Source organism: Cavia porcellus, unplaced genomic scaffold, assembly GCF_034190915.1.
Source record: "Cavia porcellus strain 051 isolate PalLab524CR breed Dunkin Hartley unplaced genomic scaffold, mCavPor4.1 scaffold_11, whole genome shotgun sequence".
NCBI lineage: Eukaryota > Metazoa > Chordata > Mammalia > Rodentia > Caviidae > Cavia > Cavia porcellus.
In genome coordinates, this window is record NW_026947494.1 from 5,528,871 (window position 1) to 5,551,952 (window position 23,082).

The window sequence follows — 23,082 nt, forward strand, 5'->3', positions numbered from 1 at the left end:
TTTGAACAGGGCACATCTGCTCCACTGCCCTGTGACAGAGGACTTGACGGCTGGGTCCCCTCAGGGTGCATGGCGGAAAATGAGTGCGGTCACATGGATAGTTGCAAGGAGGGGGTGCTCTCTGCACCCCCAGTGCAGTGCAATGAGGAAACCAACGGAGAGTGCCTGCTTCGCTAATGCTACTGCAAATACCACTGTTCTGGTCAGGGTGGTCACTTCCTGTGCATGAACCTGGTGATGGTGACAGGCCATCACTGGAGCTGACTGTGCTTCTCAGGATATTTTCTCCCATCTTTCTAAAACAAGAACCTGTTGTTGATATTTTACTTAGTATTTTGTGAGATGGCATTCAGGACAATGTGAATATCATCCTAACCCCAGCCTTCCAATGTCATTTTGATTTATCTTCTCTTTGAAATGAACACAGAATTTCATGTGGCTAAACTCACAGCCTGAATCCAGGCTTAGTTCTTTTTTGGGGGGGTGAAATGGTTCTACACAAATTCACTCCCATCCCATCCGTGATGTTGATCATGGTAGCACCAGGACTTTCTCAAGTCTGTAGGCAACTTGAAATTTTAGGTTGCCTTCAGTGTGTTTTTTTAATCCCAGCACTAAGTTAACATTATTGACCCTACAATGCTTTATTCTTGTGGATTATTTTCTCTTTCCATTAATTTCTCAGGAGTCAAGTAACTGGGTCAAGAAGTGTGAAGCTGTTTTTGGCTCTTTCATCTGTGACAACTCTTATGGAGCGCCTTAACTTGGGTACTAAATTAAATGCTTTTCCATGTGTCCACATGTCCTGCAGGTTACCGAGGAGACGAGCCTGGTCCTCCAGACGCTCGGATACACGTGCACATGTCGAGGCATAATCAACGTGAAAGGAAAGGGAGACCTGAAGACGTACTTTGTAAACACAGAAATGTCACGCTCCCTTTCCCAGACCAACATCGCCTCCTGAAGAGTAGTCCTGACTGTGGCAAGGACGCTGTACTTTTTGAAAGGTACCACGCACTTTCTGACTACATATTTTGTCCTTCATTTCGATGTGCGTGCTCTGTCCCATCCTCCGGAGCCTTTGCAGACTAGTTCCTGTGACCCAGTGGCATACCGTTTGGTGTCTGACCTGTGCCCAGATCCTTCTGCCACTTGCACTGTGCTTACTCCTGAGCAAAAGGAGAATGGAGCGTGTCCTAGACGGAGCGCATTCGCAGAACTGACAAAGGGGAGAGGTGAAGCAAACACAAATTCTTAAGGCAATAAAACTGGGGGGTATATTATTTTCTGGTGCATGTTCTTTTCTGGAAAATATGGTAGCTCGCCAACTGCATCTGCTAGTCTGATACCCAAACACACAGTATTTGTGAATAAGTTGATTTGGTCACCCCACATGGAATCTGTAACTGCCCATCCTGTGTCTCATCGCCAGTGGCCACCGGTGGCTCCCAGCTGGGACCCGGGGCTTGTCACCTTGCTCTGTTGTGTCCCGAGCCAGCAGCACGTTGCCATCCACCACCAGAGTTAGTCCTGACCACCTAGGCCAGTTTTGTACCAAACTCATCTGATGTTTTAATGCCATTTGTCTTTTGTAAGGTTAACTCATTAAAACTTTTATGTACTTTGGTTTCTAGTGCCCGTATTATTTTATTCTCCTTTCTTCTGCTGTGGTTCGCTCCAGAATTAAAGCTTGTTCTCCATCATTCTCCCTCTTGGCACACTTGTTTCAGAAAGAGCCCTCCAGAAGCCCATGTGGAAGGACCCTTGAGTCAAAGTTGTCGATGCACATAATTAAAGGCACAGCTCTCTGGGCGGGGAGGAAAGGATGTTTCGAATGATTTGGTTTGCATTTTGGCATCTTTTGAGAACAGTCTTGGGGAAAGAACATTTTAACAGTAAAAAGATTCTGTTCCTCTGTCCACTGCACTCCTGTCTACAATAATACTTCACTAGAACTAGCAGTAGGACTCCCTGAGAATACTTCGGAAGCAGCTGTAAGTCCGGCATCCTGACAGTTTGAGCTGACCCAGGGAAGCTGTTAGTCTGAGAAGGCTAAGAAGACAGCGAACTAGTGTGTATGTTTTTTGTCAAGACAGGAAACCTGGAAGGAATTGGTTTCTTATAAATCCAATTTTAAGGTTTGGTGTTTTTCCTTTTCACATGAAGAAATTACACTTTACCAAATGATGAAAAATAGAACAATTGATCATTCATAACCTAATGTTTAAAAGCAAAACCGCAAGCAGCAGCCTGCTGGGCAGACTTGGCTTCTTTCTCAGCCCAGGGCAGGTGTGTGAGGGGCCGGAGGATGCGCAGATGTCCTGGACAGCAGTGCGCCAGTGAGAGCTCAGACAGGAAGCACAAGTCTCCCGTCCGGCGCACACGTGGTGCTTGCCATGTGGCTGGAGCACATCTCTTCGCCCCTCCGGCTGGTGGCTGGGCTTGCCCTGGCCAGCCTGTTCCCAGCAGCCACAAGGAAGCCGCACCAGGACATTGACTCCCATCTGGCCTCCAACACCCAAGTGGGAATGCTGCAGGATTTCAATTTTCTGCCCAATCAGAAGGCTTTTTGATCCTGTAATCATGACTCAGCATTGGCCTCAGTACTCCTCAATCTCCAAAAAGGTGGTGGAAGCCGGGAAATGTGGTAAGGGCATTTCTGTCCCCTCTCACTCGGGCCTGGCCTGGAATGCCCAAGGATTTCAGGGCACTCACAGCAGCGTCATTCATGCTTGTGGTGGTGGTTGGTGTTGGCAGAAGCGCCTGGTGGCTTCGTCCTCCCTTGCATCAATATATCCCAGGTTGCCTGAGGCCATCTGCTCTTGAGAAAAACCCACCACAGGGTGATCACCAAGTTCTCTGAAGCACAGCTTCCTGGAGGCAGTGAACTTGGGTTTGTGGAAAGAAGGACCTGAAAGCAGTTGATGCCCACCATTGTGTGCCAGTCTGACCAGACAACACAGAGAACCTGGCAAAGCTCTGTGCACACCTGGGCCCGTGCAGGTACTCACCCTGCCAGCAGCCCGAGACCTCTGGGGACTGGTCACATGTACCAATGCTCAGTCCCCATTTGACTTTCTGGCCTGGCACATGTCTGTGCTTTGTGTACTGAGCTCCCTGGGCAGCCCTGATGCTCTGTTCAGTTTGAGATGCCTGCTCCTGACGTGGAGGGGACAGAGAAGCCCGACCCATGTTCAGAGCATGACAGCGGCTCCGTGTTCAAGGCAAGGTAGTGTGGAAAACAGATCGTTCCCCATGACAAACGGGAGTCCGCCCTGCCCTGGCTCCTGGACCTCTGGGCAACTGCAGGCATCCCCGTGAGCAGCAAGTGCAGGTGGGAGGGCTCGCTGTGCCCTCTGCCAGCCTGGCCCCTGCCACCAGCCTCAAGGAGTCTCTCCCAGTGCACCCTTTACCTTTCAGCCTTCCTTCCTGAGCCCAGTTCTCTTAAAACTCCCCAGTTTTGATGTGTCTGTCCAGAGAGCTAAGTCTTGTGAGTCCTCTCTTAATCTTTCTCCAACTCACTGGGCTCAGCCTCACGGCAGCAACCATTCCAGTTGTCTTTGCTCTACATCCACCTACTGATCAAGAAATATAACTGAACAAGGGTAGGCACCCATTCAACAGAAACACGTTCCATTAACATGAGTGTCTTCTCTCTAGCCAGGAATGCTGGTATAAGCCTGCTGTTGCAGCTACTTGAAAGACTTGGGCAGGATGATCACTTTGATCTCCAACGTCTGTGACCAGACTGGGAAACCCTTTCTCAATTAAAGAAAAAGTTTTCTCTTTGATATAAGGTGGCCCTAGTGGGCATGCATTTATTAACTTTAATTTGGGAATGCCAGGATGCCAACAGAAATACTTTTAAATTTTTTACTGCCTCAGAAGTGTGATATCTTTTGAAACCCTGCCCAAATTCACCCCTGCTTTTAAAAAATAAGCAGAAGGTTAAGAGTGTTGGGTCTGACTTAAAATAAAATGAAAATAATTTAGTTTGATATAAATTTATTGAGGTCAACCTGAGATACTTTTTTGTTGAAACTGATACTGAATAAAGAGTAATTTATACAAAGTTTTATTGTCTAAATTGTATATATTTTTATTGTTTTATTGCAAATATAGAATAATGCATCCCAAAATGACTCAAATAAACTTTTGATGTTTTTTTTTAAATAAAAGGCATGTACGCTGAAAAAAATTGCAATAAATAAAGAAATATTTAGGAGTCACTCAGCCTTGAAACTGCCAGCAATTCAGTATTGTGGGTCCTTCGAGAATCCTCCAGCAGACTCAGACTCCAAACAATAAAACCAATGACTGAGGGACCGGCTTTGAAATTAATTAGACCATTTACCCGATACCTCCTAACTGGAAAATTGAATCACAGGGGAGGAGGGATGATTTCCTCCAAAAGAAGAATCATAGCTGATGTGTTTGCAAGCCAGTGAGTTTCACATTATCTCCAAAGCAAACATTTCCAAGTTAAAAACAGCTGCTCCCCAAAGAGGAAACCCCTGGAGAAGGCAGTGGTGGTCAGGGTAGAGCTCAGAGGCAGAGCACAGCCAGTGCCCAGTGTATGCAAGACTTGGGTCCCATGCCCAGAACGGGGGTCAGGGGACAGTCACGGCAATGGGTGCTCTCTCTCACCCCACAGCACCCTCCTCACCCTCTCTGGGAACTCGCTGAGCCCAGCACAGATGCATCGAGGTCTGGAAATCCCATTTGAAAGATGAGAAAGATGAAGGCTCCACTAATCAAGTGACTTGTCTTAGACCACAAAGGAGAAAAGGCGGTGGCCAGAATTTCCCCCAAGTCCACTGAACCCCCAAACAGCCTTCTCTGCAGGGCCTCTAGCCACTTCCCTTGAGAAGTGACAAGAAGCCACCCATTCCCCCAGGGTGTGAGTCAGACCTCTAGGGCAGCAGAGACCTTTTGCTTTCTGCCCTGTTGGGGCTTTGTGCCTCCTCAGCACTTCTCATGACTGTCAGTGGAATAACCTCATCCTGCCCGTGACCGCCTCTGTGACCACTTCCTTTGAGTCCTGCAAAGGCACGGACAGTAACGAGATCCAGACTGAGCCAGCTATCATGGAAGGGGGCCAGGGTTTCCTTTTATTCAGGTGCTCACAATCAGTCCATCTCCTGTGTCATTTAATCTGAAATAAGTGCAGTAAAATCCTCTCTGCACGTTCCTACTGCGTACTGAAGGTGTTAGCCAGGTTTCTACCCAAGACAACCTGCAGGAAAGCTGCTCATCCCCCCATGGTCACAGGTCGCTATGCACTATTCCGTGCAGGGTGCTGTACACCCTGGGTGACCTCCCTTGCCCAGTGAGCACCCCCCCACACACCCCACGGGCCGCCAGGAAGGTGTCAGGCCGGAGTGATGTGCCCAAAGCTGGGCTCCTTGATGCTGGTGATGTCGTTCTTCCTGTAGAAGTCGGCTTGCACGTGGTTCACTCGGCCAAAGTCCCGGTTCAGGGGCTCTATGGGCTGCTGGATGCGCTTCCCGTAGACCGAGGATGTCAGCACCCCTACAGTCCTCTCCTGCTCCTGGTGAGGAGATCAGAATGCTGGGTCAGTGCCCTAGGCTCTCCAGCACCGCTGAGACACCCACCCACCTGGATCCACCTGGCAGGCCAAAAAGATGTCCACCTCGCTGCACGCTGACCCTGCCTGGCCCCTGTGGCTCCTTGCAAACTGCAGCACAGTCCATTCCCTCCCCCAGCACCTCTGATGTCTTCAGGTCATTCAGGGGAACAGCTAAGATCCTGCACCCTCCACACCACGTGCTTTGGCTTCGCAGTTAGAATTTCAGTCTAAACCTCACCTCCAAAGCTCCTGTGTAGGGGAGGCTGTACATATTGAGGGTTCATCTCCGGAGGAGTCGGAGCCGAATGAGCTATTAGGCGGTGGGGGCTGGCCAGAGGCGGTCACTGAGCTAACCTGGAAGGGTGGGTTCTTGTCCCCGCTCCTCCCTTACCCCTCTGATTCCCGGCTACCCTGGGGTGAGTAGCTGTCCTCTGACAACCCCTGCCACCGTGCAGCTGACCAACCCTGGAGTAAGAACGTGAGTGGAAATAACCCTTCCTTCCTTGACACTGCGGGTGCTGGGCTTGTGTCACCGAGATGAGCAGACACAGCCACCTCCCCTGCTGTTGTTTCTCTCCCAGAACACAGGGCTGTGTGCTCCAGCTTTCAGAGCTCTGTTCACCCCGTTTGCTCGAATTTCTGGTCACTTCTCTATCCTGCTCCTGCTGGGGCCTTCCACACTACTGGAGTCTCTTAGCATCACAGGTGTCACAGTCTTCCACGCTTCCCAGGACCCTCATTACCCCTCCCAGGACCCTCATCATCCCCTTAAATGGGACTTCTCTTTCCCTTAAATGACCTTCACCTCTCCACACTGCCTGTCACTAACCCGGGGCAGGGCTCCACATTCTTTATTTTTGTCTGTCTACTGGGGATGTCAGCCCCAGAGGACAGAAGCTCAGGTCATTGCAGTTATGCTCAGCAGTATATGGGAGTGCCTGCTTACTAGCACATGCATTACACACACACACACACACACACACACACACACACACACACACACGAATATGGGAGGCAATGAAAACATCAATGATGTGAGCCTGGTATTTTTCATGAGGAAATCGCTGACTTCATTTTGCTACATCAGGACTCATTAACATGAGCAAAATGGACAGGAAAAAAAAGTATATGCGGCCTTAATGTGAATACTTCATAGTACCTTTGCCACTTAATTTTATATAAAAATAAAGAAGGTTTTTAGGCATCGTGGCATTCCTTGCAGTGCTGGTGATGAAACCCAGGGATTCATGCACCCGAGTGAGTCCTCTGCTGCTGGGCCATATCCCTCTTCCCGGCATTCTTAACCAACAACAGAGGCCTGGGGATACAGCTCAGTGGCATGAGTGCCTGTCTGGCAAACACAAGGTCTTGAGTTCAATTCCCAGTACAAAAATGAATACATAACAGCCATAAACAAAAATCTAAAGAGCCAAAGAGAAGCTTACTGGAAGCTTCTCTACTATAGTTAATATTCAGCACCCGACACTTAATAATCTTGTGGTCCTCAAACCAGGCTTTGTGAACACAGTGTTTTCAGACAGCAGAAGGGTGTACCCCAAAAGGCAGATGGGCCTGACCAGGGTAAGAGCAGCCGACATGGGGTGGTTTCAGCAGCTCAGGGACTAAAACTGGGAGAAATACCCTGGTGTGTGCGACTTCAGCCTTGGACAGCACAGGTCCCTGGAAGAACTGGGGCAGCCGGGACTGGGAGCTAAGCATAGACCTGTTCCATCTGTGGAAAGAGCATCTTTGTCTTGCTATCCTTAAGAAGTTACAACCTATCGAACCAAATGACAAACTTAAAAACAAAAGATAACATACAAATGACGCTATAAAATAGAGGGAGCTGTAATGGTAGCTTGGCCTCAGCTTCTTGGCACAGTAAGATATAGGCAAATTGCTTACAAAGAAAGACATATAAAGCAACAAAACACAAAATTAAGTGCATGTGTGTTTACGCACATACCCACACATATACACACACACACAAATCTACTCATATAAATGATGTGCATATAAGTTACACACATATGAGCACATATATATATTTATACAAATTTGCATGTATAATTTATGTGCATATTTAAATGTGCATGTTCCACATATGTATACATGCATACACACTTATGTACATGCACATTTATTTGAATACATACATATACTTGCACATGTATATGCACACACATGCTACACATATATACATACATATATATAAACATGTGTACTTGGTTTTGTTGATCTATTTACAACTTGTTAGTATTCTACTTAATGTTACCTCTTCGTTAACATGAAGTCCCAGGGCTTTTGCGTGTTCTCTGTCATCCCGGTGCAATTTCTGATTATAATCCAGGCGTCTCTTAAACACACAGTCATAGAGGGAAATAATCCCCGTCTGGGAATAAAACGGAAAGAAAGCCAGAGTTAGTTGAAGGTTGAGTCGTTGGTGTCTGATGGAGCAGGAATGCAGTTTCCTGGCTGTGTACATGTCGGGAGAGAGCCCCACCCCAAGCAGATTCAGCTGTGAGCTGGGAAAGGTGGAAGCCCAGGCCTCAAGCAGGGACACTCCAACAGCACCCATCCTCAACTCCCCTAGGCTCCCTCCTTGATGGCCGTAGCCCCCCAAACTCTCTTCCTATCTGACCCCTTGTCAGAGCTCAGATCTTAAATAATAATAATAATAATAATTGTGTCTTGGTCTATTCAGTCCACTACAGAAACAGCAGCCCAAGGACTGGTGTATAAAACAAACTTTTCAAGGCTCCGGCAGATGCTAAGTCTGCTGAGGGTGGCTTTCTGCTTAAGGGCTGGCAGCCTCTCACTGCATCTGTCCCTGGGAGAAGGGGTGTGCAAGCTCCCCCAGGCCTCTTTCGCAGGAGCCTGCATCCCATTCACGAGTGCTCCTTCCTCTTGAGCCTGCCACCTCCCAGTGGCCCAGGCTCCTAACACCACTGTAGCTGGCTAGGTTTCAGCACAGGAATTTGAGCTGCTAAGGACATAGACACTGAGACCATAGCAAAATCATCTCTGACCAAGGATGTGTGTGTGTGCTCCCTTCATAGCTTTTAAAAAATTTCCCGAACTGGGCTGAGGAGGATTTAGCTCAGTGGCATAAGTGCCTGACTGGCAAGCATGAGGTCATGAGCTCCATCCTCAGTACCAAAAAAAACCCAAAACCCTATAATAAACTTGTGCTGAATGCTAAGATTATATAAACAAACCAGAGTGGCTAAGTTGCTAGTCAGTAGTCACATAGTCTCCTTCCCTCGAAAGACAAAAATATTTTCTTTAATCACATGTGCTAGATAAGACACCTAGAAAATCCAATATATGGGTACATTTTATGTATGCTTACATATAAGTATATACCATATTAATAAAATGTACATGCTATTGTAATCAGGGGTTGTAAGGAGAATAATTACAATCAGGACACAGAATTTAAAATAGTATTTTATGATGGTCATCCGGAGCTTAACACAAGAATTTGCAGGAAATCTGTCCACAACATGAAAGACCCAGAATATTTAGCTGAGGGCCTGGATCCCACAGAAATGTTCTGCATGAGTCCAGATGAAGACCTAGAGCCCATGACAGTGCCTTGCATGAGTCCAGCTGGAGGTCTAGAGCCCATGAGAAGGACTCATGCCAGTCTGCTTTATGGATCTGTGCTGGGAAGGCCCAAAGGTCAGCGGTGGAAGCCAGAAAGTCGATGGCAGTGGGCTGAAGGAGCTGCATCAGGCTGAGGGTTCTACACTGGAGCTATGAAATCATGCTCAAAATAAGGACCAGAGCTTCCTCAAAAAGCACCACAGCCACTGTCAGTGACATGGAGGTCCCAAGCTCCTCCCTTAATAAGAACAGTCGAGTATATGCCAGAAAGCCAGCGTGACAAGCTTCTCCTGGAGATTAACCAGCACATGTCTTCCCCTCCAGAGCCTGGAAGCGATGCTTGATGTAAGGACCAGAGCCCCCCAAAGTGAACCACAGCCATTCTCACCAACAAGGTGCAAATCTCCTCTGACCTCCTACTGGGGAAGTTAGTCATGATGAGCTCTCCAGGAGAACCATCTTGAAATAGCAACACTTAGAGAAGCCTAAGCTCTTCTCCAAGTCTCTTTTTATGCTGGTGACTTTCCTCAGGTGGGCCATCTCCAGTCAGCACCATGCTGATTTAATTCAGCTGGTGTTAAGGTGACCAGTTTTTAATCCATAACACATGCATACTTAACGCACAACACTGGTGTCTAAGAAGATGAGTCAACAGTGCTATCATCTTTAATAACTCCAGTTTTTAATCCTATTTTTTAAAAGAAATAAATATACCTCAATTGGTATCTAGCAAAAGAAGGAATCCATGCATCAGACGGTCTTTAATCTTCACCTCCTAAAGCAGACGTGGCATTTGTTACTCCTGTGGCCGTAAACCCTCCAGCAGTAAACCCTGATGCCTCCACAGGATTTGGGAGCGTCAGATCTCTAAGGGATGCTTGCTTACTGTGGCTTTACTTTTTCCTGATCATGATGTGAGAGTGATTCCTTCCAAGTTCAGGACAGGAATGTAGACATACACGGGGAAGATGAGGTGAGATGCATGTCTAGTGCGTTGACAAGCAAGCGCGTTTCCACTGCCTGCAGAAACCCCGGGCTCCCAGCAGTAATGGGAATAACTACAGCAGGACGAGAGCCTCCACCAGCCCTTCACAGCTCACAGGCTCATCTTCCAGGTGCAGTGGCCCTGACAGGTAGTATGGGCTGTAACTCAGCAGTATCACTGTCCTCACACAGTGGACCATCCAGGGAGGGGAGCAGCCCATCTCTCAGGAGCACTTGGGAAGCTCAAAAGCAACAGGATGTGTGAGGCACTGATTCGGACACCACAGGTATCTTGGTTTGTCTACAGTCACTGTGCAGCTCAGAGGAGGGAAGTGACCTCAACCAGCTTTGGCCCCTACACCACTACTGGTGGCGTTTAACACTAACACAAGCTCAGGCTTCTCGCTCGGCTTCTGGGTGTCCTCGTGCCAAATCGTCTTGGCCTTCACGTCTCCTGCAGGGTTTGAAATAGCCCAAGCATTGCTTGAAAGGCTAGAATCAATGGAGGACTGATAAATTATTCAGCGTTTAGTACTGCAAAAAATTGCCTAACTCTTTGGGGCTTCACATTCCATTATAGATAAAAGTAATTCTGGATGGACTAGAAAATAATTGAAAAAGAAAACCCAGAAAAGACCTCCTACACACGAAAGTCATGAGAAAAATGTCACAAAGAAAACATCAATCGCTTTCACTGTAAAATTAGACATCTGCTTATCAACTAAAACTAAAACGTTGTTGGAAAAACTTTTTTTAAAAGACACAACAGAGACATTTCAAAATCTTTAACACATGATATGGGGAGTCTGTTGGTGCAGGAGCTGCCAGGGTGCAGAAGCAAAGTGAAGCCTTTTGGGATGAGCCCAGCAAGGGCCTTCTGTGACACAGGAAGTCCGGATACACCGTCCACCATGTGCAGACCTGCAGAGCCAAAAGCCTTCTGCAAGTGAATGGGTCACAGCCAGATTTTCCCCATCGCTGTTCAGAGCTTCTGGCCAGGCCCAGATGAGGCCAGCAGGAAGACAAGAGCAGCAACTCAACCCCGGGATAATTCGATGCAGCTGGGCTCCTGCTCACGACCTAGCACCACGCACTGCTGTTTTCTGGACCCTGGTGTCACACCCCACCTGGCTCCTCCTAGTCAGTGGAGGCCGCGCGGCATGCTGAACAGCACTCCCATGGCTCAGAGCCACCCTCTTCTCTTGCACCCTGACAACCTTGTGTTCAGTAGAGTTACTTACTGGTGGCCACGAGAAGTCCCACCTGCTTTCTGTGGGTGAGCAGCCTCACTGAGGTCAGTGAACAGCCCTACCAGACGGGGGCAGCACGGCATCCAGAAACACAGGTCCTCCAGCTTTGTCTGTGCCTGCCCGGCTCTCTTGAGCGACTTAAGCTCCACCCCTCCTGGGATCCTGGCTGCCCCTGGGGAGAAAGGGTTCAAGGAGGGAAGAAGAATGCGATCAACACGCCTGAAGTCGACGAAGACCGGAATGCTGAGGTGCTTTGTCTGCTGCTCCCAGGAAAAGCCAATATCCTGCTGAGCTTCAAAGAACAGTCGACTGTCTCCCTGCATTCTCATCAGAGTTCCCAAAATATGTCGGAGTACCAGGAGGAGTCACCAGGTCCAGCTTGGTCTTTATTAGAAAACGGACGGTTGCAGGGTCTGGAGAGACTGGAATCTTGGAGAACTTTGTATCTTGAGAACTTTCCAGAGTGAAAATGAATTTTTCTCTCATTGAAAATGAAGGCCAAAAAGAAGGGAGGAATCATTATCAGGTAGGCAGCCCGACTGAGAAACGTGACGGTCCATTTCCAACTTCTAAGCAAAATGAAAGCACAACTTTCCTAGACTTTAATTATTAATCTTTCTTCTTTAATTCCTTTATGGCTTGAAGCAAAATGAGATTACTAAAAAATCAATTGGGATTTAGATGCTATCACAGAACAGATCCAAATTACTGATATTTTTACAGTTTAAATCTTTCAAGGAATTGCCTCTCACACATGCTGCTGCCTTTTAAACGAAAAAGAGAAAGAAAAGGCAGCACACAAATAATTCATATTTGTTCCCTGTGATCTGTCCCTCTGTCCCTTCGTGTTTTAATGTTGCTGCAGGCTGGACTTGGTGGGGGCAGCTTCCCTCAGGGGACCCCAGCCCTGAAGCTGAGTGCTCACTCACGCAGCCGCCTGTGCAGATGCTGACAGCGGACGTGGTGGCCCTCACTGGGCATGGCCTTGATGGGTGTGTGGGGCCCTGGCCTTGTCCTCTGCCTCCTGTCCTCTGTGAGGTGAGCTGCTTGTCTCTCCCGTGTGCTCCTTGCCATGATGTTCTGTGTCATCACAGACCAGCGACAACACTCAAGCGATCATGACTAAAATCTCTGAAACCACGAGCCAATACAAAATTCTCCTCCTTTAAGTTGATTTTCACGGGTATTTTATCACAGTGATGAAAAAAACAAGTAATACCCATCTGCCTTCCATGACCAGTTGCAGAAAGTGAACTACACGCAAGTTCAGAGATGCCAAAAATGGGCTTTCATCAGGGTGTAAGAGCAGGCTCTGTACTCGGACTCTTGGGGTTCAGGTCATTTGTTCCTGCAGTGCATCCTGGTTCACCTTGACCAATATGAAAACCAAGCGGCCTGTACAGGAACCATGCTAATTCCCTCTCTTCACAGACTACAGGGCTGTCACCTCCATACCTGTGACTCCAGCCAGGAGGGCTGCATGGATGTCCTATATGGAGTGGACAAGGCAGATGCAAAGGCCAACGGGAAGAAGCTGGTCACAGGGACAGGCCCAAAGAACATATGGGATCCTGACCCTCCTCTCTCTGTCTCTCTGCCTCTGTCTCTCTCTGTCTCTGTCTTTCTGTCTCTCTCCCCTCTATGAGGTGAGACACTTCTCTCTACCACATCTCCCCACCGTGATGTCCTGTCTCATCCTTCATCCAGAAAGAAAAAAATGGAAAATTCCCCAGCCACCCCATAACAGAGGCCACACTGTACTTCTGCTAAACCCCGAATTTCTCCCAGGAGTCAAGCGGTGTGTGTGCAGCTCAGCCAGAATACTTTCATGAATATTAACAGCACTCAAGATCCTACACCGCAGAAGATGGCAGCTTATCAAGGACAAGATGTTAGCCTTCTTAAAAGAACTACGCTTAGCTATTCTCTTTGGTTTGTCTGTGGGAAAGATTCTGTCTCCTCTCCAGGTGCATTAGGATCACAGCGTTGGGAATTTGTACAGCTTTTTGAAAGTCTGAATATTTTACCTTTGAAGTGAAGTCGGTGGACCTCCTCCCTCTGACTTGCATTTGTTCTGCACCGTTTGTGCCCTGATTCTCAGAGTTCTGCGTCAGTCTCTGGGGTCCACTTGTGACCAAGGGGAGACTAAGTGATCACGGAGATGACTGTGTCCCTTCCCTCTTCTACTGATTGCAGCCCCCACTTATGCCCTGTCCCTAGCAAGTCATATCACAGCTGACACTTGAATCTAACCTTACGTGTTCCCCTTTGTCAAATCTGTTGGGGAAAATGTTGTTCCTTTTCTTTGTTATTTACTTACTGTTATTTGAACCTCTGCTATGATTTGACTATGATTTGCATCTCCCTAGAAATTCATGTCAGGAACATGGTCCCCAAGGTGGCAGAATGGAAGATGGTGTGTGTATCAGTCAGCTTTCCCTTTGTTGAGACAACTTAAAGAAGTTTAATTTGACTGGTAGTTTTGGAAGATTCAGTCCATGGTCAGCTGCCACAAGGCAGGAACCTCACAGCTGAAAGGCATGGTGGAACCAAGATCTTGTTCCCGGCAGCCAGGGAGCAGAGCAGTGTTCAGTGCCACAGAGGAATGGGCCGAGGACCGTGTGTACTACCCAAGCTCGGGACTCCCTGACCCACCCAGACACACTCAGGATCATAGTCTGTTAATCTTCAAGCTGCCTCTTAATCCAATGAAGGTAACCTTCCAGGAGTAACAGTAACAGTGTGGAACCTTCAGGAGACAGGGCCTGGTGGGAGGCCCTTAGGTTACTGGGGACATGCCCTAGAAGGGACCCCAATCTCTCTCCACTTCCTGGTTTCAAGATATGACTGCTGGCCCTGTCACCTGCATCTGCCATTTCTGTCCACACCACGTGGCCATGCAGCCTAAGTGCCTGCCAGCCTGGCAGTTGGATAAAACTCCTTTCCTCGTCAGTGACCCAGCCAGGTACTTTGTTGTGGGAATGAGAAGCTGACTACATCCCTTAGAAGGGGGTGAAGTAAGAGAATGTAAGGTAGACTGTTCCATGAGAGAAGCAAGCTGCGAATATGTAAGCACGTATTTGTGTGATGTTTGTGTGAACATGTGTGTGGACAGACACACTAGACACACTATGTGTCACTATGCACACCAACACACACTGAAGACACACTATGTGGGGGCTCTGATCATAGGAAACCACCCATTTCCCCACGCTCCAGCCTGTGAAGCAAATCCTTCCGAAAGCTGACCACTGTGTTTGTTTTCAAACTTGGCTTTCTGCTCATTCACTCCTGACCTGTTCATGCAGCAAGCCTGAGGGGCACACCGGGTCCTGTTTTGATGGCTGAGGAGTCAACAGCCATAGAGACAAATCTCCGCCTTTGTGCAGTGCATGATTTAGGAGGAGAAAAACAGCAAGAGAAATATTTGCCAGGTGAGAAACCAATAGTTACTAAAGCAGGAGCTCTGGAAAATCTTCCCCTCAGGAGGTGGCTCCTCAGGAATGGGAACGTGGGCTCCGCGTCCTCACCTGGCCCTGTGCTTTGCCCAATGATGAGAACTGCTTCAGGCAGTTCTGCCAGGGGCATCTCCTCCCTTCAAGAGGCAGCACTGGAACCCTCACTGATAAAACTAACAGATGGGTTATAAACAAGCTGCGTGACCCCCTAACATCTGAGAGGTACGGGATAGGTTTGCTTTCAACACTAAAGTGGGGTTAGCTGCCAGGCCGCCACCTGCCTTTGTTTTCTTCTGTATTTCTGCTTGCTTGACATCACAAATTGTATAAAAGGGGACCTGTCCTGGGCTTGAGCATTTCTAATGGCTGGGGCAGTGCATCATTAAAATTCTCCTGAAAAGTCCCTCCTGGGCTCTCAAGTTTCTTGGAAATTCCACAAGAGTACAAAAGAGAAAAACTAGCCTGAAGAGAAAAAGGGGAAGAGCACAGGTCACGGTTTACTGCCCCCAGAAGACCCATGTGCATGAGACGCTGCCTGTGGAGGATTGTTACAGAACCCAGCTTCCCTTCCTCCCCTCCTCGGCCCTGAGGATGAGAGGAGGTGCCGCACAGGGAGGGCTGAGGGAAGCTCACACTGAGCACCTGCTGGATGTGGGGGGCACTGGCCTTGGCCCCCATAACCTTCCTCTGCACCCTGGACAGCCAGGCACACCTGCATCATAAAGCAGAGGGATTCAGCCACTGGGCAGGGAGAACACTTGGTGACAGAGACCTCCACGTCTGCATTTCACACGTGCAGGAAGAACGTCCGCGTGTGCCACCAAAGCTAAAGTGGGGGCTGGACAGAAAATTCCCTTCAGAACAACTGTCCAGAGCACACCCCAGCACCCAGGAAAGCATATGTAAAACCTCTTAGGCTTGTTTTTAAAGCATAACTCAGATGTTGAGGAACTAACCTAAACCTTCGTAAAAGGGCAGTCTCCTTTGACTCGGCTTTTCCATTTGAGCAGCACACACGCTGCACAGGCAGAGAAAGGAAAAAAAGTAATTTTATAAAGCCACTGAGCTGAGGCTGGCTTGCAACCCTGCAGGGACCATATTTCATAGGAGGATCACGTGGCTGGGGCCTCCCCGGGAGCAGTACAGAGTCGCCTCCTTTTAGCTGCCAGCTTGAGAGGACAAATCTGTCTTTAAATTCAGGGGCGTTACTGGGGCCCTAAAAAGTGTTCAGTGCCTCAATCCTGTGAGCTCCCTGGGGCAGCTGTGAGAGGAGACTGGCAGCCACTAGAGCAAGGCGCAGTTCTCTGTCCTCACGTGAATTAATCTCCGAAGTGACTGCAGTCGGTGACTGTGAGTTCAGCTCCTGGGCTCAAAACACTTAGTGAAGGAGAAGTCAAATGATTGGGGACAAAAGCAAGGTACCAACATCTGTGCTCACTTTGTGCTACTTTGCACTGACTCATATATTTATATAATTTTTATTTCTCAGAGCTGAGGCTTGAACCCAGGGCCTTGCACATGAGTACAGGTGCTCTACTACCGAGCCACAACCTCAGGTCATTTAGAGAGATTCTCCTAAGAGCTCTATGCGGTTGGCACTGTTCATCTTGTAGGTGGATAGAGTGAGGTGTTTGTCACCTGGGCAGCCCCACACAGCTAGCAAACACAGAGCTGGTATTCTGCCCAGGACTCTCCAGCTAGTGTTACTAACTGACCACTACACAGACTACAGAATTTTAAGCTGTCTTAATCCTTAAGATGCGACAGACCAGGAGGCTTCTAAGCAGCACAAATTGATTTCTCACAGCTCTGGAGGTTGCAAAGTCCAAGGTCAAGGTCACCATGCTGGCAAATCTTGGTGTCCGGTGAGTGTTGTTTTTCTGTTTTCATACTTGGAGCCTTTGTGGTGTTCCTGCCCCGCGGAAGGGGCTGGGATTTCTCTTGGGTCCCTTTTGTAAGGTAACTAGTCTCATTTATTAGAGCTCCCCGTCTCGGCCTAAGCACCTCCCTGAGGCCCACCTCGCAGTGCCATCACCTTGGGGGGGAGGTCATCTACCTATGAATTTGGGCATGAGACACAGGCTTTAGACCTCTGCACTGACTTACAAATTATGCCAACCAGGGAGGTTCCTGTTGTGAGTTGGCATAACTTATGCCATCTTGAGTCTTGCATCTAATTAGTGCCCTGTATTTGACTCAGAAAAATGGAAAATTACTCAGGGTAAAAGTCCCATGAGAAAAGCAGAATGAACTATACCTGCAGGAGAAAAATTAACCTGTTCAACAAAAGAAGCAGTATCAAGGTGTCAACCAAAAATGAATGAAAGATTCGCGCTAAATTGTTTGCAACAGGATGTCTTTTCTGATTCTTTCTTTTAAAAGCTTTGTAACTTTCCAGTTCGGGGCCATATGTTTGGACCCTGAACCAGGGGAGAGGGGTTTATATATGAGTGGTCCTGAGCTCAGTTAATAAATTCCAAATTTATCCACTTGGCTGCTTGGATTCCTATACTGTTATTCACGATGCTGTCTCAGTTTCTATGGTGGACTGAAATGCAGCTGAGACCTCAGCAAGCCTGGGAGGCAGAATCCGCCCTCAGCAATCTCAGGGTCAAAGCAGCAGCTTCTTGGCTCCTATAGCTGATTAAACACTGGGCCAGATCGCATCAAGGGGCTCACTGTTACTATTGACAGTCAGCATGTCCAACAGGATTGGAAACGACTCACTGTTGTTACTTCTAAGTCTCCAAATTAAAGTGTTAACATTTGTGGTGGAAGGGTTTCTTTCACATGACGCTAAGAGCTTCAGGACTTGAGTTTGCCTGTGATCCCGGTTTTCAGAACTGTTGATTCTGTTTGTTTTGTTTTCCCCAAAACCCCTTTGCATTGATTTGTCCTGTGTTCCATCTCCGTCTTCCAGAAGGCAGTCATATGGTACAGCAGGGGCAGGAAATTCCGCTTTAACACACCACCTAGTAATTATTCTAGGCTTTGCAGGTCACAAAGTCTATATCAAAACGACTCAGCTCCATAAGATAGCTACAGGCAATCTAAAACAAATGAGAATGAGGCTGTGTTCTAATAAAACTTTATTGGTGAAGTCAAACAGTGGGCTGGATTTCACCCACAGGTTTTGTGTGCTCACCCCTGCACTGAAAGGCACATTTTCTGGCCCATTCTTCATGTCCTCCTGAGGGCTGGGCTGCAGTCCTTCCCCTCCTTGAGTGTCTCTCTCTGTTCCCTGTTGGTTTGGTTCCAAGAAGAGAAGCCATTTGTCAAACTGGTCAATTTAAGAAGAATTATCTGGACCTGGTAGGCTTGAATCTGTCCTTTTTCCTTTGGCCATGCCTGGCCTGAGAGGGTTGGAGCTTCCGATCTGCTTTTTCCTGGATTCCCAGTCCTGCAGCAGGCAGGGTATATCTGCCCAGTTCTGAGATACACATCTGCATGGCCATGTGCTCAGAGTTCTCTGTGCAATCTTGCAAGCTGGGCTTTACCTTTAATAAATAGTATCTCAGTATAGTCTGTGTAATCTTTCATCATAACATAGAGGTGGTATTTACCAGCCCCCCTCAACATGGTGTATTCTGAATTTTTTTCATTGTATCCAAAATCTGAGTGCATTTTATATTTTCTCAGTTAAGCAGCATAGACCTTAGAACATCTTACTTTTTGGTTATTTATCTCTTGCTGTGTGTTAATGTTATGTATATTAATCATAAATTAATTAGCTATCATATAGGCATTCCATGCATCAAATGTAAAACTTGTTTCATAAGCAAAATCATTTGCAGATAACAGTTTGTTTAAATATATCGTCCACGGGAGAAAAACTGAGGTCCATGGTGGCAAGGAGGCTGGGAGCCAGAGAGTTAAGTCTCACTTTGTCTCAGAATCCTGGTAGGTAGGAGCCTCAGGGCACAGGCTACAGGACTGTGAAGGCCTCTCTGACAGCAAGTGTCCCCTTTCTCCGTCCTATCCTCATGTCCTGCTCACAGGAAGGAGAGAAGCTGTCAGATCCAGGAGCCCCTGGATCCCACAGCAGGCTGAGTCGGTGCTGTCTCTGGGTCCCAGTTAGAGCAGGCAGGAGAGACTACGGGTAGCACTCTGGGTCACACAGTCCAGCAGTTAGGGGTGTGGGCACAGGGCCAGCAGGTGGGCAGCACTGAGGGCTGTTGAAAGGGTCTCACTTCGGATCTCCCCTGGGCCAGTACGCAGCTTTCCTCTTGCGGCTTCTCCACATGACCTCCCACCTGTGCACATTGGTCTCTGTGTCCTGCCTTCCCCTGTGCCCAAGGACAGACAGCAGTCACACTGGATCAGGCTTGCCCCAGTGAGTCCACTGGGATTTGCTGACCTCTGTAGAGGTGTCACTCTGGGTATAGTAATACAGGGGATTGGGACTCCGAAGCGTGAACCCTAGAGACACACTAACCCTAACCCTAATCCTAACCCTAACCCTAACCCTAACCCTAACCCTACCCTACCAGCTGCCCAAGCTGGAAGCCCCTGCTTGGGTTTGTAAGGCAAAGCTCTGGTGACACGCCCCACCTGCCCTCCAGCACGCCTGATGGGAAGGGGTGTCTCTGGGCTCTGGGGTTATGGGTAGAGAGGAGGAAAAGAGGGTGTCCTTCGTGGGAGTAGCTGATTAGCATGGGGAAATAAACCCCTTCCTTCCTGATCTGTACACCTCTTCGGCGTCACTCAGCCACTGAGACCTCACTGAGAACAAGGAAGGCTCAGTCCTGAGCTATCTGCACAGGAGCAAGAGTATCCCCCTTGGGGCTGGGGATTTAGCTCAGCAGCATAAGCGCCTGCCTTGCAAGCAGGCAGTCGTGAGTTCAGTCCCCAGTACCAAAAAAAAAAAAAAAAAAAAAAGAATATTATGGTTTGAGAACTGGTCAACTTAACGCCAGCTGGATTATGTCAGTATGCATTGAGAGAAGATGCTCCACCTGGGGAGGGTTGAGGCATTAAGGAGGCATTGTGGGTTCTCCTATAAGTTGCTGTCTGAGCTGTTGGTTCTCCTGGAGAAGCTTTGGTCCTCACATCAAGCATTGCTTCCTGGCTCCGGAGGGGAAGACATGTGCTGCTTGGTCTCCAGGATGAACTCGTCACGCTGCTTCCTGGCATGTACCCAACTGTGCTTGTCATCGGAGGAGCTCGAGGCCTCCGTGTCACTGAGGACAGCTGTGGTGCCTTTCAGGATAGCCCTGGTCTTTGTGAGTGTGACTTCTCGGCTCCAGGTAGAACCCTCATCTCATTAGCACAGCTCCTTCATCCTGCTGGCATAGACTTTCTGGATTCCACCGCTGACCCTTGGGTCTTCCCAGGATGGATCCGTAAAAGACACTGGCTTGAGTCCTTTTTGTGGGCTCTGGACTTCCAGTTGGACTCCTGGGAGATATTGTCCTGAGCTCTGGGTTTTTATCTGGACTCATGTGGGACATTGCCCTGGGGTTTAGGCTCTTAACTAAATAATCTATATCTTTGGTTGTTGCGGACAGATTTCCTGCATTTTCTTGTGTTAACTTCTGGTGACCATTATAAAAATATTATAAACTCCATGTCCTAATCCTAGTTGTTCTCTGTGTACAACCCGGGACTACAACAAAGAGAATCCCCCTTGAGTGTCCCTTTGCCACCGTGCCACCTCGAGTTCTGCACCCAGAGCAGCAAGACACACGGGAGGCTTAGCAAGGACAGTGACAGCAGAAGAGCAGATGATGAATGAATGACCTGCAGCTTGTTCAGCATCACAGGCGGTAGGAGGCGTGAGAGCCACTGTGGCCTTCTACACCGCGGTCCTGCCAGAGCTTCCAGTCTGGCTGACTCTGGCCAGCTGGCCCCATCCTGCCTGCTTTCCTAGGTCTGCAGGCTGCGGGGGGACGGGGCTCCCCGCCCTCCTGTGACACCAAGACACCATGGCCTCCTCCAGGCCTGTGATGGGATCTGGTCCCAAGAGCCCAGTCCCGCAAAGTCTGACTGGGCCCCAGGTCTCTCACAATCCAGTCAGTTCCCAGGCTCTCGTTCCCCCGTAGCCTGGCTGACCCTGGGCCCGGGTCCCCCACAGTCCTGCTCACCCCAGGCCGCTCCCTACCCAGCCCCGGGGCCGCCCACCTGGGCCTGCCGCTGGAAGTAGCTGTGCTCCTTGGGGTCCTGGCGCCGCGGCGGGATGTAGCTGAAGGCCGACTGCGCCGAAAGGGGCAGCTGCCAGGGCCGGCCCCGCAGTGTGGCGGCCGTGAACTCCTCCCCGTCCTCTAGGTCGTCCTGGTGCTCGGGGGCGCCCGGGTCCATCGCCCCCGCCGCGGGAGGCCGTGGTCCACACCGAGCTGCGGGCAGCCGTGGTCCACACTGGGCTGCGGGCATTCGGCAGCGCGTCTGCCGTTGCCGGGGAAACCGCGGGGGCGGGGCGGGGTGGTCAGGGGGCGGGGTGATCAGGGGCGGGGAGGGCGGGCCTTCGTCCTCTCTCCAGCCCTCTGGCCACGCCCAGAACGGAAAGAGGCGACGGCAGCTCTGTGGACTTTCGGGGTGCTGCCCACGAGGAACCGGACAGAGTCCCGTGTGCAACTCACCATCTTCTGGATAAACTCCTTGGAGACGTCTGAAGAATTCACTGCTCTGTGACCATGCCTCAGTGCGCGCAGACATCCACACCGCTCCAAGTGGCACGCCAGGGTGCTGGGCCATGTACAGAGGCTGCCCCACCTGCCTGCGATGTACGGACCTTCGGAGGGTGAAGTCGGGGAGCCCCGGGCTCAGCAGCCCCCTGCCCGTGCTGCTATGCTGGTTGCAAAAGCGTTAGGCTGCAGACCTGAGCCATAGTTTACCGGCTCCCGCAGGGCGCCCCCCTGGGGCTGCCTGGGAGGAACCGGGCTGTGCAGCTCCTTGGATCCTTCCAGTGGAGCGGAGCCTGGAGCCCCTGTCCTGTCCTGTCCCGTGAGAGACTGGAGGCCCAGGGCAGAGATCAGGGGTGGGTGGAACAGTAGGAAGACCAGTTTGGATAGTTCCATTAAGAGATTTTAGTTCCATTCTGTAAAAAAAATTATTCTCATGTAATCCCTGCTGCGCTTCCTCCTGCGCACTCATGGGGCACGAGGAAAGCGGCCCCCGAGGAAAGGGGCACCCGCGCACACATGGGGCACTCCTCGTGTCTGGAACTCGCACTTGGCAATTACCCATGCTGGGAAAGGGAAGAATACGGGAAGCAGGAACACCTCGTTCAAAGCAGGCGAATTGAGAGGATCAGGACATAAGAGGCCTGACTGAAGAGCACGGGGTCACATCAGCTGCACTGTTTCAAGGACTTTGTCTTTCTTTTTTCTGACTCTTTTCTCTCTGCTGTGACCTAGGTGGCCTAAGGGCGCACTGATGGCTGTGTGGGCAGTGCTGCAATGCCGATGCTGAGATGCTGACCCACCAGACCTCTGCTGCCTGCACCGCCCCGCAGGGAGCCCCCCAGCCAGTGCTTTGCTGGGCGACCTGAGCTCAGGGCAATCAGCCACCCATCTTGGAATTCAGGAGGTGCAGAGTCTGCACTGCATCTGAAAGCTTGGGCTGTTTCTCTTGACATCGGAGCAAGAAAAGCTCTTGAGAAATTCGATTAGAAGTCCGTTTCCTGTTTATATGAGGCAAGGAAAAAGAAACCAAAGGAGACAGTTGTCATTTCACAGTAGCTGTGACTTCGGCACATCTTGCATGGCATATGCTGTGTTTACCCCGAGTTCTCAATAAATTCAGACTTTTCTTCCTTGCAAGCAGTACTGGGAATGGCACCCAAGGTCTACATTCTCAGCCCTCTCATTATTATTATTATTATTATTGAGACAGGGTCTCCCTAAACTGCAATCCTACTGCCTTAGTCTCCCAGAAGTGTAAGATTATAGGTATGTGCTATCATAACCAGTGAACTCAGACTTCTGAAGCTGGGAAATCCTGTCTAGTTTGTTGTGCTGCCTGGATCTGCAGTGTGTGGTGCTGGGATTAAGCATGTGACCCTGGGATTGACTCTCGGTAGGATGCTAGGATTACGGGTGCTCCACCCGGGATGTGACTGGATAGAATTTAAAGGACCGAAAGAGGTTGCTGCTGTGGCTTTGCTGCTGGCTACGTTGCTGTTTTTCTGCCTTCTGCCTGCCGTGCTGTGTTTCTCCTCTGTGCTCCTCCTCTTCCAGGCCATCCTGCCTAGGAA

The 23,082-nt window shown here is 49.4% G+C and overlaps 2 protein-coding genes across 6 annotated transcripts in view; one reads left to right on the top strand and one right to left on the bottom strand.

Annotated features, from left to right (window-relative positions):
* Adcy2 (adenylate cyclase 2) overlaps positions 1–4,072 on the top strand; it is a 396,939-nt gene extending 392,867 nt beyond the window's left edge. For 2 of the 5 annotated variants that reach the window (XM_003466699.5, XM_013149270.3), the window contains one exon: positions 812–1,626. In XM_003466699.5, the coding sequence (XP_003466747.1) occupies positions 812–964 (153 nt within the window). In that variant the 3' untranslated portion in view covers positions 965–1,626. The other 3 variants (XM_063257949.1, XM_063257950.1, XM_063257951.1) reach the window with 3 other exon arrangements.
* Positions 4,073–5,085: 1,013 nt separating this feature from the next.
* On the bottom strand, positions 5,086–21,581 carry Cfap90 (cilia and flagella associated protein 90). Its single transcript, XM_005002307.4, has 3 exons — positions 21,012–21,581; positions 7,866–7,982; positions 5,086–5,551 (listed from the first exon to the last, which is right to left on the bottom strand). Exons 1-3 carry the CDS (start codon positions 21,579–21,581, stop codon positions 5,372–5,374), a joined length of 867 nt encoding a protein of 288 aa, XP_005002364.3. The 3' UTR covers positions 5,086–5,371.
* Positions 21,582–23,082: the final 1,501 nt, after the last annotated feature.